This window comes from Staurois parvus, unplaced genomic scaffold (genome assembly GCF_062004578.1).
Source record: "Staurois parvus isolate SC_StPar_1 unplaced genomic scaffold, SC_StPar_1.0 ptg000025l, whole genome shotgun sequence".
NCBI lineage: Eukaryota > Metazoa > Chordata > Amphibia > Anura > Ranidae > Staurois > Staurois parvus.
The window spans coordinates 15252916-15268041 of NW_028317821.1; the positions used below are offsets into that span (position 1 = coordinate 15252916).

Genomic DNA, 15126 nt, shown 5'->3' on the forward strand with positions numbered 1-15126 from the left:
GCGGTGGACATTTTGACACTGGGGGGAACTGACTTGGGGTCACTGACATCCCCAGTGACACCAATACAGTGATCAGTACAAAAAAAAACCACTGACAATGTACTAATGGCACTGGGGAGGAAGGGGTTAACTTTTATTAAGTAATGAAAGGGTTAACTGTGTGAGGGGAGTGTTTTACTAGGGGGCGGGGGTGTGTACTTCACAGTAACACGCTGATCCCAAGAGATAAAGTCTTCTCTCAGGTTCAGTGTGCTCTGAACTGACAGATAGCAGGGCTGCAGTGTTTACATTGGAGCTCTGCTATCTGTCAGTGATTACTTGCAATCGCCGGCACCTGGCAGGAAATGACCGGCCGGGAGCCGGTGATGGACAACCGCTGCCACGATCGGCGTGACGGGTAGGGCGGGCGCCTAGTTCATTACCATAAAAAAAGTTTAATAAGTTAGTCAGTGGCTTTGAGGAAGAGGCAAGTCCTCGAAATGCGTCAACCTATTGGATGTCTACACTCCCTATTGCGGACTGTTACTCAGCGCAGTGTGGACTTAGCTGTTCTTTTATGACGTGCCGTGACTTTATTGTCTTTTGTGAGTACAACACCTACTTTATTTCTTATTAAAAAATTTTTATGGTAATGCACTAGGCCTGTGCTCCCTCTGTTTGTTCTTTCCTCACAGAAGACACCACTGGGGGACAACAAACTAAGTGTAGAAGAATAGAGAAGAAAAACACGCATATACGTAATATAGCAACTCAAACGGCTGGGTGGGGAAGTGCATAAATATGAGTCACAGGGGTTTATTTACTAAAGCTGGTTCACTCGTGCAAGTCTGCATGGAAACCAATCAGCTTATAGTTTCTATTGCTAAAGCTTAATTGAACAAGCTGAGGTTAGATTGGCTACCACGCACAGGTGCACGAGATTCTGAGTAAACCAACTTTAGTAAATAAACCCCACTGTGACACTGGTCTCCGCATCTCATGCAGGTCCTCAGGTCTTCTGGATGGTGGGGATGTACCACACTACAGCAGCCTTTGGGATCCTATGGATAGTGAGGAAGCCTTAGTGGACACCGAAGAACCAAAAGTCGGCCGAGGTGGAACGTGCATGATGTCATATGCATAAAGACGTAGAGGGCATGATTGTATATTTCAAGGTGGACCGAACTGTAGCACTACAGCTACTGCAATACATGGTCAGTGTAGGACTGCAAGCAGTATTGACCAGACCTAGCAATAATGTTGCAACTTTATCCTCAACTAAAGCAGGTCAAAAGATGGACATAGATTAATAAAATTTCAAACTTCATAAAATATTCTAAGAAAGTTTGTTAATTTTTCTAATCAATAGTGGATGCAATTAAAGTTCGTTTTCGACTGCAGTGAATTTGAAGGATCAGGATGGAAATTTTTTTTGAAAGAATTTCTAACAGTGTGTGTGGTTTTAATTCGGTAAAGTCCATTCATTTCAAAATCAAATGTTAAAAGCAAACAAAATATTTCTAATGAAATTCAAATGTTCGGATAATACTTTGAGAATTGTTTGTATGAATTTTGCTAAGACTTTTCCTAAGACTTTTTGTTTGAAATTCTATCCATATAGCCAAGTTAAGACTCAAGACCCTGTAGTCTAAAAAATTCATGGACTGAATTGGGAATTTTGTTGGAAATATTTCATCATTAATGTACCTGAGCAATAAATAGTCAGGATGTGACTCAGCTTCACTGGAACCATGCTAACTTGGAAAACAGGCTTTGAGTTGAATTGTCCTGTACATTTAATGACAATAAATAAAGAGATGATCTTCCTTCATTTACCATTAGGATTAATAAAAGGCATAAGTAGCCTTTTTCTTTCTATAGGTTAGAACATTTTCAATCAGTATTTGATGTTTTACCTGTAGCTGCAATTTCTTTTCTTTCTTTTTTTTCTAGAAAATATATTGTGCCTTGTTCACTTAACTAATTATTCCATTAACTCTATCTTCTGCCCTTATATCTACCACATCATTTTTTTTATTATACATAGTTGTTGGAGCTGCTGTTGATAAAACATGGTAGATATCTTGTACTATGGTGGAATGTTTATTTCTCCAATAGGCTACTCACAAGTGGTTTGAGATATCACAGACTCATTGCAACTAAATAGAGTGTTTACTGAAGACAAGACAGCTGCAAAAAAAAACGTTTTTGAACAGGTTGCAAATAATAGCTAGAATTTCCACACACAATACAAACCTGTGCTTTTGTAGTGAAAATAGGCAATGTTTTCTTTCCTCCAACATGCTGTACAACACCAGTATAGAGCACTAAAGCTGCTCCTTTAAAGACAGAGCAGTCAACCCACTGCAGCTGTAGTGCAACTATGATGTACCATGGCCAGTTGCCTATCAACACCTTTTTTAATAAGGATAGAATTTAAAGTAAATGAAGCAGCTACTGCGGAAGAATAGTAAAACATATTATAGCTTACAGAAGACCTACAGAGAACCATGGGATAGCTAAACACAGCACAGCATTGACTGTCTGTCATTTGTCTGATAGAAATTTGCAACAGAGCCTTATGATGAGTCACTGCAATGAGTCAGGGCTGGTCAGTTATCCGCTTATGTGTATAAATTTCAGTTTGATCTTTGGAACCTGTAAATAAAAGGCTTTTTCAAATGTCTGTATATAGAGGCAAATACATATTTGCTAGTTCAAAAAGAAGATGCTACATATTAATATGCAATACTTTACTTGCTTAAAATATAATCTTTATGTTTTTATACAGTCCTTCCCATAGTAAACAAAGAAAAATATGAAATCACTTTACTTAGCACATCCTCCCTATTAATCATGTTAAATTACAGTTAGGTCCATATATATTTGGACACAGGCACAATTTTCGTACTTTTGGCTCTGTATGCCACCAGAATACATTAAAACAAAACAATTCAAATGAATTTGAAGTGCAGACTTTCAGCTTTAATTCAAGGGGTTGAACATAAATATCAAGTACAAATTGTAGGAACTGTAACCATTTTTATACACAGTCCCTTCATTTTCCGGGGTTCAAATGTAATTGGACAAATGAATATAATCATAAATAAAATGTTCATTTTTAAAGAATCCTTTACTGGCAATGACTGCCTGAAGTCTGAAACCCATGGACACTACCAAAGACTGGGCTTTCTCCTTTGTGATGCTTTGCCAGGTTCTAACTGTAGCTGTTTTCAGTTGTTCTTTGTTTGTGGGTCTTTCTGCCTGTAGTTTTGCCTACATTTCAGAATATTCCACTTCTTTTCATTTAAAAGCTCCTGGGTTGCTTTTGCAGTGTGTTTTGGATCATTGTCCATCTGTACCGTGAAGCGCTGTTCAATCAACTTTGCTGGGCTGACAGTATATCTCTAAACACTGCAGAATTCATCTGGATGCTTCTGTCTCCTGTCACATCATCAATAAATACCAATGACCCAGTGCCACTAGAAGCCATACATGCTCATGCCATCACTTTGCCTCCACCATGTTTTACAGATGACATTGTGTACTATTGATTATGAGCTGTTCCAAGCCTTCGCCACACTTTTTTTTCCCATCATTCTGGTACAGATTAATCTTAGTTTCATTCATCCAAAGAATGCTTTTTCAGACCAGGTGTAGCTTTTTTAGATGTTTTTTGGCAAAGTCTAATCTGGCTTTTCTATTCTTCAGGCTTATGAATGGTTTGTACCTTGTGGTGAATCTTCTGTATTTGCTCTTGTGAAGTCTTCTCTTGATTGTAGACTTTGACAATGATACGCATAACTCCTGGAGAGTGTCCTTCACTTGTCTGGATGTTGTGCATGGGTTTTTCTTTACCATAGAGATGATCCTGCGATCATCCACCACTGTTGTCTTTCGTAGAAGTCCATGCCTCTTCAAGCTCACCAGTGCGTTTTTCTTTCCTCACAATGTACCAAACTGCTGATTTGGCCACTGATAATGTTGCTGCTATCTCTCTGATGGATTTGTTTCATTTTTGAAGCCTTACAATAGCCTGTCTCACTTGCATGGACAGCTCGTTTGAACGCATGATGTAGGTTCACAGCAATAAATTGCAAATGCAAATATGGGCAGCACAGCGGCTAAATGGTTAGCACTTCCCCCTGGCAGCACTAGGGTCGTTGGTTCTAATCCCAACCATGGCACCACCTGCCTGGAGTTTGCATGTTCTCCATGCGCCTGCATGGGTTTCCTCCGGGTTCTCTGGTTTCCTCCCACACTCCAAAGACATGCTGGTAGTTTAATTGGATCCTGTTTAAATTGGCCCTAGTATGCATGAATGTAAGTTAGGGACCTTAGAATGTACACCCTTTGAGGGTTAGGGACTGATATGAATGTACAATATATATGTAAAGTGCTGCGTAAATTGACAGTGCTATATAAGTAACTGAAATAAATAAATAAATGCCACACTTAGAATCAACTCCAGACCTTTTACCTGCTTAATTGATGAAGAACTAATGAAGGAGTAGCCAACACCTGGCCATTTAACAGCTTTTGATTCGATTGTCCAACTACTGTACTTTTGGTCCCTTGAAAAAGGAGGGATGGCTACTCTTAAGAGCTGTAATTCCTAAACCCTTCCTCCAATTTGGATGTACATACCCTCAACCTGAGAGTGTGAACTTTCAGCCTATATCCATTAGATAACTATAGCTTGAATATATTTTGGTAAATACCTGAACAATCTAAAATTGTGCCTGTGACCAAATATATATGAACCTAACTGTATATGTTTGCTTTGGGAAGCCTTTACTATTAATACATTATTTACATATTTAGGGATTTTTCATGTTTTTATGTGATTTGTTTGCTCCTTATTCCTCAATGCGTAATGTTCTATTCTGAATGTCATAAAAAAACAAGTAGAAAATAATGCTTTACTGGCCTATTTATAGCAATATGGAACATTGCAAATCACTGATTTTCAATATTAATAAGTACATTAGAAATGCAATAGTCTTTTGGATGTAGTTCTGTTTTTATTTGTTCCAGAAATAGCTACTTAGTATTTTATAATCCACTTCTTATGTATGGGTTGCTTTTTAAGCAATACTGTGATTTTTTTTTCCTTTTTTTTTAGCTCGAGATGTTGTTTTCAATTTGAATAATCGTGGGATTACAAACTGTTCAGATTTTGGCTGGATTGCACAAATGAGATATTACTGGGAGGAAAACAGAGTTGTAGTAAGAATGGTTACCACAACTGTACCTTATGGATATGAATATTTAGGTAATGCTGGAAGACTTGTCCTTACACCTCTGACTGATCGTTGCTTCAGGTAAAATCTTCATATTTTCACAAAATGCCTTTATTTGGCAATTTCATTATACTGTATATTTCATGAGTGTAAAATGACTTGTAAAAATACTTAAATAAAAAGGAAACCCTACTGCTAGTAATAACAACCTCTGGAATACTTTAGGTAAATTTGAAAAAGTTCCAAAAAGCTGCCACTCATGAAATATATTTCTGTTAATATGGCAAAGTTTTAAGAGCAACTTTACACAACCAGGGATGTGCCTACAGATCATGGGACCCCATAGCAAAATGTTGTGGAGCACCTGGGTCACCTCCCTGCTGTCATTGATCTTAACATAAAGTATGTCAAAATCAAGGACAGGTAGCAGGAGGGCTGTTAACATAGTTGGTACATCACTAGAGACCAGTGCTGTGGACAGATGTTGTCAGGGAACAGGGCAGAACCAGTGTTGTGAAATAACTTTTAACATCAATTTTCCAGCTATTTACCAAGCATCTCAGATCTCGCTGTAATATTTAAAGTGGTTCTAAAGGCTGACATTTTTTTCCTTTTATGAATTCTATGCATGAAGGTAAAAAATCTTCAGTTTGAAGCTCCCCACTCAAGCAGCTTGCTCTGGGGGCACTCGGCAGTAAGGAGGAGCCAGGAGAGATGAGGGGACCTGAGAAGAGGAGGGCCAGGGCTGCTATGTGCAAAACCGTTGCACAGAGCAGGTAGTATAACATGTTTGTTACTAAAAAACTATTCTGAACCTTCAATATCACTTTAACCATTTCAATACTGGGCAATTTTACACCTTCCTGCCCAGGCCATTTTTCACGTTTCAGCGCTCTCACACTTTGAATGACAATTGCGCGGTCATACAACATTGTACCCAAACTAAAATTTTATCATTTTCTTCACACAACTAGAGCTTTCTTTTGGTGGTATTTAATCACCGCTGGGGTTTTTATTTTTTGCTAAATTAACAAAAAAAGACCAAAAATTTTGAAAAAAAAACACGTTTTGCTTTGTTTCTGTTATAAAAGTTTAGAAATAAATAATTGTTCTTCATAAATTTAGGCCGAGATGTATTCTGCTACATGTCTTTGGTGAAAATAACCCAAATTAGGATGTATTATTTAGTTTGTAGGAAAGTTATAGAGTTCACAAACTATGGTATAGATCTGAAAATTGATCAATCCTGAAGTACTGACAGCCAATCTAATTTCTTGAGGTCCAAGAATGTCAGAATAGTACGGATATCCCCCAAATGACCCCTTTTTGCAGAGAAGACAGTCCGACGTACTTCATAAGAGGAATGGCGAGTTTTTTGAAGTTGTATTTTTTTTGGCATAATTTTTCGGAAAATGAAAAAATTTAATATTTTAACAATTTTTTTTTTTAATTGTCACCAGTGCAGTACAGCGTCATCATATAACTGGCATGGCGGTGAACAGGGACACTGACTGGTGACAGTATGAAAAAAAAAATATATTTTTTTTTTATTTTTTTATTATTTTAAATTTTTTATTACATTTTTAAAAAAAAAAAATTAAGATTTTTTTTTCATATTTTACTATGACCAAAGTAGTACAATGTTACCATAGTAACATTGTACTACTTTGGGGAAGTGATCAGTATTTTTTGTTTTTGTTTTTTTACACAATTTGCTTATAGCAAAGAATTACTTTGCTATAAGCAAGCATTTACCTGAATGACATTGATTCATTCAGGGTTTTTTTTTTTTTTTTTTGTGCTTAGCTGTGATTTGGCCACAGCTAATCACATGACATGTGCATGTGACTTGCTGTGACCATTTACAGCTAGGCACTAGTATACAATGGATGGCATGAATGAAGCCATCCATTGTATACAACTGTCATGTGACCTGCTGTGATTGGTCACAGCAGGTCACATGGCACCGGCAATGGGGGCCGGTACTCAGATCTGTCATCGGCCGTGTCTGAGGTACATGGCCGGTGACAGATCGCGCCGCTGTGTGGCTCTGCAACCGCGCGAACTGCGCATGTGCGGGAGGACGCCAAATGGCGTGGACCCAGAAAGGTAATACATTTTTGCCGCCGCCAAACGGCTATAGCCCGGGCGGCTAATGGTTAAGTCCTTCCAGCCCTTCCACTGCCCCAGCAAGCAAATGCTAAAAGAGGCAATCTAGTAATCCCTAAAAAAAAATAAAAAATAAAAATTACAATACAGCCTGCAAAGGAATACTACAATTCCTGTGTCTCCTGCTATATGTCTGATTTCAGTTCTTCTTAATGTCACAGGGGGTGCCATGATAGTTATAACAGCAACCTCTGCATTTCTTGGGCAAACCATAGAATATACAATGTCCTTTCCTTCCACCACGGGTTGAAGGAAAGCAAATTGCTTGATTCCCTATCAAAATAGTCAGTGTTGATGGGGGAATCTCCCCCCGCAGAGCTTTTGTATTCTGTCAGTGGGGAGCCTTTCCTGCCATCAGAATACAATAAACACTGCTAGCTGTTACAGCTGCTGGCAGTGATAGCATGCTAAAAAACTGACAGGCTGGTTGTACTGAGGTCAATCGATGGATCAACCTCAGTACAACCATCCTGCCCATATATAGATTGAAGTTTAGCTGGTCCCTGCTGAACCAGTCGAGATTCAATCTATGTATAGCTGGTTTTAATGATACAGCACTCCATTTACCCCTGTAGGTTGCTATGGCTATTGTTACACCTATGTTTGTTTATTTCTACTCAGAGTCATGTATAGTATGATGCTTGTGGAAGAAAACTAAAGCGAACCTACAATCATATAAATATGGGCACTGCCACTGCTGATTTGTCTGAACAAGGTGCAGTGTCTAAGTCTGTCATTCTTATCCTGTTTTCATTGCCTAGTAAGCCACTGAACAGAAACAGGCTTGCAAGATGGGATTTACTTAATAAATGTCTGTTCCAGGTCAGTGGCTTACACACTAGTTAAGACAGAAAGAGGATCACAACCCAAGATCACTTTTTAAAGACAAAACAGCATGGTAGTTCCCATATTATGCTCACATGTTTCCTTGAAGTTTACACTCCATGGCAATAATCCAGGTTTAAAAACTGTACAACTTATTATGTTTGTAACCATGCAGATTTTACCATCAATGTGCTCCTTCTTTCTATTTTGTTCTCTTCCAACGTGTTCTTTGTATATATATATACTTGTGAAAATCAATAAAAATTGTTAATACAAAAAAAAAACTGTACAGCTATAGTAAACTGCAGTTTGTGAAATAGCTTCAAATAAATACTTGGAATTTTCTACCATGAAGCATCAACACAGTACAAAAAATAAATGTCAGCATGAACAGTAAATGTCCAGCATGGTGGATCAACAATTTCACATTAATTGGCTACTGGACAAGCTTTTTACAAAGCTCAGTACCACTGGAGGTTTGCAAGATGCCACAGCCAGTGTTCCTGAATCCTGGATATTTCCCATCACACTGTATGTCTGACGTTACAGATTTTTGTAGCTTTGTTGTGCTCATTACCACGGGAGATACTGCAACACACCTTAGACAATGTTGTTGTATGGCCTATATAGAAGATAAATGCTTAGGTCTTGGTGATGCTGGGCCAGGAGTAACCCTTGATAAAAGCAATGAAAACTGTCACTGTCTTACTGTAACAGAAACTATTTTTTTATTAGCCAAGTTTCTATTTCTTACCTTTATGATGACCATAAAGGTAGCAACAGGTGTATGCAATATGGATAAATAGCCTTATAAATTTAAATTAATTTGTATAAACTAGGCAACAGCATAAATAGCCTTGTTAGCCATGATGAAGGTGATGCAGGTGATCTGATATTGAGCTTTACAAGGTTATTTGGACATGCATTTAAAATGAGAAATGCGACGAGCTTTAATTGATAAGGAGAATTTCTTTCCCCAGCAGGTTAAAACAAATGTGATGGTTTGTATTGCCAAAAACTTGGTTGGTGAAGTGGTTAATTTAGTTTTCTGGTGCTAAAATACTGCAGTAGATAGCAAGGTTTGTCATGTCATGTGCACTAATGCTTGTAGTTTAGGCAACAAGCTTTTTTATCTGACAGCTCCTATGTCTAGGGACAACTTTGAACTTGTTGCAATTATAGAGACATGGTTTAAGGATTCAAATGAGTGGGAAATAACTATACCATGGTATATACTATACACGGAAGACAGAGTAGGAAAGAGGGAAGGTGGAGTTGCGATGCATATATGTCAAAAATAGCATAAGGCTAACAACTCAATTCATACTTGATACCCTCTGGGTCTGCCTTCCAACCAGAGAGGGATTGTCCAGTAGAATCTGTGTAGTATACAGACCCCAAGGACAGATTGAAGACTGTGACATCCTGTTGATTAATGAGATAACTCAAATGGCAATAAAGGGAGAGAATTTAATTATGGGTGATTTCAACATGCTTGACATTAGCTGAAATTCTGAAACTTTAATTACAAGCAGGAACAGGGATGAAGCAATGAATAAGGTTTCTCTGAAACATTAGTAAAAAGTGCAACCTGAGGAGAATGCATTCTAGACCTTGTACTGACAAATGGGGACTGATTGATGTTGAGGTGAGAGAAAATGTGGGTTCTAGTGATCACTGATGTCTTTGGTTAAATATTAAAACAGGAACTGAAAAATCATGTACAAATACAAATGTTCTGGATTTCAAAAGGACAAACTTTGCTGAATACAGTGAATTTCTAAGGAACAATTCAAAAGGTTGGCGTAAAATGACAGGCGTCAGTAATCAGTGGGCACTGTTAGTCTACCATCATGGATTCAACCAGATTATATGTCAGAAAAATCAGTAAAACATAAAACATTGGGTTCACTAAAGAGGTAAATGGGATGATAAAGGGGAAAAAAACAGCATATAGGAGATTAAAGGAGACAGAAAGCGTAGCTGATAGAGAAGTGTATAAAAATGAACAAAATGAGGTCAAACACATTATCAGTGCTGCCAAAGAACAGAAGTAGGTTGAAATGGCTAAATCAATTAACAAAGGAGACAAAACCTTTTTTAGGTCAATCCATGATGGAAGGAAAAAATACAGTACGATCACTTAAATAAAAACTGGGCACCATATTTGTGTTGAGGGAGACTTGAATGTAGCAAACCATTTTAAGAATTATTTTTGTCCAGTTTTCAATGACAAGGATTCTAGAGAAAGTGGTAGCAGAGGAACTGGCTCTGTTAAAGCTTAATAAAGCAATGGATCCTGATTGTATTCATCACAGGGTTCTAAGAGAACTTTGAGGTATAGCCATTGGACCATTAATTGATCTTTTTAATCAATCTCTTCTAACAGGAGAAGTTCTCCATGACTAGCGGACAACTAAGTTTCTACCTACCCACAAGAAGGGTAGTAAGGTAGAAGCTGTCAATTACAGGCCAGTGAATTTAACATTTATTGTAGTCAATATAATGGCATCATCCCTAAAAATAAAAATCATTGTTTTTTGCTTAAAAACACACAGTTGACCCTGGGAGACATCCTACACACATGGTGGACATGCCTTAAGCTCTCTCGGTTCTGGTTAAACTCCATTCATTATTAACTTGCCCCTTCCCAAGAGACCCATGGCATGTCCTTTTCCACCTGAAACCCCCGGGCCTTCCAAAACATCAATTCAAGCTGGTTACATACGTATTATTGGCGGCTAAACAAACCGTAGCAAAAGCCTGGAAACAACAGTTCATGTCCTTTACAGAAGTCTATCGTTACCTAGAATTTTTCCTAGTAATGAAAAACTCTATAGCATTCCTTCAGGTACCCATGAGAGATTCCTTAAAACATGGACTCCATGGTGCCAACATGCCCATCCTGCTATACCAATAATTTCACTTCGCTATAATTTTAGAGGCCCCCTAATCCAGGCCCAGGTGCCTTTGATGTTCTCCTTTTGATCCTTATTTGTCTCCCAAACTTTTTTTTTTTCCTCATTCCACTGGCTCTTCCACAGGGATGATTTACGATAAGTTCCATGTATTTCTTGGTTCGACTATATACTTGGTGTATTTCATCATTATCTCTTTCGATGTTGTTGAATGTTAGGCAATGGGTGTATAGTCCTTCATCCATTCCTTACACTGATTTATCGACCAAATATGGGTGATGTTTTTGTTTTTTACTTTTTTGATATGTCAATTACATTGTCACTATTTACAGGTATGTTTTTCTGTGCATGATTGCCATGGAGTGTTACTGTTTATTGGTAAATCTTTCTTTGTACACATGATAGTGGTTGCATTTGCATCTTCTAAAATCAAAATTATTCAATAAAAATTTATTGAAAGGAAAAAACACACAGTTGGCTGGACCTAAAGTAGCATGGTTTTACTGAAGGCAGATCATGTCAGATTCACCTGATTGAATTTTTTTGGCTATATCACGAATGTTATGGACTAGGGTGGTGCTGTGGACAAAGCCTATCTTGATTTCAGTAAGGCATTTGATTTCCACATAATGATTCATTTAAAAAAAAGTTGCACAAGCTAGGGCTTAACCCTTGGATAGATATGTAGTTGAGTAAAGGATAGATATTAGAGTGTGGTTGTACATGGTATTCATTCAGAATAGAGACCAGTCACTAGTGGTGTATTTGTAAGTGATATAACTAAAGGTTTGGTGGACAAGGTGGGGTTTATTTACTAAAGCTGGAGAGTCCAAAATCAGACTCCCTTCTGCATAGAAACCAATCAGCTTCTAACCTCAGCTTGTTCAATGAAGCTTTGGCAATGAAACCTGGAAGCTGATTGGTTTCTATGCAGAAGTGAGTCTGATTTTGGACTCTCCAGCTTTAGTAAATAAACCCCGGTATGTCTTTCTGCTGATGACACAAAGGTGTGCAATAAAGTTGACATCCCTGGAAATGTCTGTAACAAAGAATATGGTTTTCTATTACTGGAAAATTGTTCAAAGCAGTGGAAACATCTGTTCAATGTTTCTAAATGTAAAATAATGTACCTATGGAAAAGGATCCCTTGATAGAGTACAATATTGGTGGGATTGCAATATGGAGGACAAGGATTTGGAGTACTTATTTCAGATGAATGCAAAATGAGCAAACAGTGTATCAATGCAGTGGTAAAAGCAAACAAAACTCTAGGAATGCATCACTAGAGGGATTGCCAGCAGAAGAAAGGAGGTCTGGATTCCCCTATATACTGTAAATCTTTAGTTAGACCTCATTTAGAATACTGTGTCCAGTTCTGGAGACCTCACTTACAAACAAATGTACAAAACATCATTGATAAGAAACGACAAGTCCAGAGATGGGCAATAAAAATGGTGACAGTCTGGGTGATAAAACATATCAGTAGAGACTTCAGGAACTTGATATGTACAGTCTAGAGGAAATAAAGGAATGGGGAGAGATGACTGAAACCTTTATATACATCAAGGGGCTGAATGAAGTTCAGCAGTATTTTCAATTAGAAGCCAAGATCAAGAACACAGGGACATGATCTCAAACTAACAGGAGTAAAGTTCAAAACTAATCTTAGAAAGTATTACGTTACTGAAAGAGTAGTTGATGCTTGGAAAAGACTTTCAGCAGTGAATCAGTCAACAGTAAGTGGTTTCAAACATGCTTCGGAGAAACATAAATCTATAATCAGAAATGTTCAATTACTTCCTCAAATCACACCAAAGTAATGTACATGCACAGAGTTTCCTTGTTTGGAAAACTTACTGATGCTTTTTTTTGGTGCATGGCTTGGACAAATGGGTCCAAGGGTATCAAATAATCATGCTTTTTTCAATTAAATAAAAAATGTAATGTTGTTTCTTTGATTAAATACTGATGAATGGGACCTAGTAAAAGTGATTAAAGACAGTCCAGATATTTCTTACAATATTTCTGTGGTTTTTCTCAGTGAAATAAATAATTTTAATGTTTATTAATGTAAAATGGGCTAGTGTGGGTCCTGCTCAAAATGCAGCCTAATTCAAATGTTTATATGTGCATGCATATATTTTAGACTGTAATGTTTTTTATTCATTAAGTGAAAGTTGTGAAATATTGTGCACATATTGTGACAGTGCTAGGCCTTGCCATGGTGTGAGTTTTGAAAATGGAGCAGGAATGACACACGATTCTCAAAGTCACAAATTGAGAAGCTCAGGCTTGTTTATTGTGAGTGGAGAAAGATGTGTTTTAAGCTCTCTGGTTTTTGTAATCCTGGATTGGGTTATGGAGCTTGAAAGCTCCAAAGTGACATGAGTGGGATGGAGTCTTCAATCCTGTGTCCAGGTGTTATTGGAGACTTGTAGGTTGTGTGAGTATGCAGGTGTGTATGCTCATTAGAGCTGTGTGCTCTAGCCGGAAGGGACTTGTTTTCCTGCCGGAGACTGCATCCCGTGTTGGGGGGATTCCTTGTCACAGGACTGAGAGAGTCAGAACAGCTGTATGAGTCTGTGGCTATTAACCTCCTTGGCGGTATTCCCGAGTGTAGCTCGGGGTAACATTTCAGTACCAAAAGCGGTAACCCCGAGCTACACTCGGGAATACCATGCGGCGCTGCTCCGGTATGTGTTCTTCACTTACCTTACCCTGCGCTCCCACGATGTGTCCCCTGCAGCGTCCCCGGCCATCTCCTCCGGCCGATGCCGGCATCCGGCTTCTGTGTCCTGTCCCTGTGAAATTTAAAAATTTTAAAAAATGTCATTTTTTTTTTTTTTCATTTTACACAGTAAAACATTGCTGTTTCAACCTATTTCACATACATATTGTCCCTAGTGCTTTGTCCTGCGCCCTGCCTGCATTTTGTCTGTTCTTTCTGCCTGGAAACTGAGAAATGTCCATGGCGTCCAAAAAGTGTCCCTTTAGGTCAAAAGCGGTTTAGATCAGCTAGAGAACAGCGATAGTAAATCAGAACCACTTACAGAATTGAGTGATAATGATTCGTGGGGGAAATTCGTCATCAGACACTGAAAACGATTTTGCGACTGAGCTCAGCAATGTGCGAACTTGGCGCTCTATTTCACATTTCAGTGTTTTTGGTTTGATTATATTATTGAATTAAATTTTTTATTATTTTTATATTATTTTTATGATTATTTATTAAATTATAATTTATGATTTTGTGTTTCAAATTTTATCATACCCGGGATGTTTACTAGACTCTTGTTCGGACAGATTTCAGTGAGTTTTTCCTAAAAATTACAGCCTACAATAAAAAAAATACATATTTCCATGCAAAAAAATGGTACCGCTTTCAGCACCAAAAATCTGAAATAATCATACCGCCAGGGAGGTTAAGAAAGCTGAGGCAGCTAATGATTCCAGGGGACTGGAGGGACTCTAAATCTTAGGCGGAGTGTGAGAACCCCGGGTGCCTGGAAAACCTTATCTAGAGCCCAGGAATGGACCCATGCAGTGAGGCTCAGTGAGGCAAGAAAGCCAGGTAGCTGGGTGTGAAGTAACCTGACAAGAGTAGTGGTGCTGCTGAAGTGTAGCCAGATGGCTCAGCAGTTTGAACCTGAATCTTCTGCATAGGAAACCTTATGTAAACTTTTAATTTCATTTTGCAATAAACGTAGGCTAGAAAGTGCTTAAATGCAGTCTGGACTGGCATAACTCACTGAAAACCATTAACTACACCAAGGTTAATCACCCCAAGTCACAATAGTCGCTACAGTATTTATAGTGAGGGCTGTTTTCTGTGAAATTATTAAAATTCTAATGCCAGCTTTTGGATTAAAAATGTTTGCTAGCTTATTTCTGGGAAATATTACACTCTGACATTAAATTCTTTATCACAATTGTCCTGTTATCTCTCAGTAAAGCTGCAGGTTAATAAAATCTGCTTATATACTAGAGTCAGT

At 38.1% G+C, this 15126-nt stretch overlaps 1 protein-coding gene across 1 annotated transcript in view; it reads left to right on the forward strand.

Annotated features, from left to right (window-relative positions):
* Positions 1–15126, forward strand: part of LOC149471955 (dynein axonemal heavy chain 3-like) — a 344597-nt gene that overhangs the window by 73228 nt on the left and 256243 nt on the right. Inside the window, 1 exon segment of the mRNA XM_089651978.1 lies at positions 5105–5303. Within this exon segment, the coding sequence (XP_089508104.1) occupies positions 5105–5303 (199 nt within the window).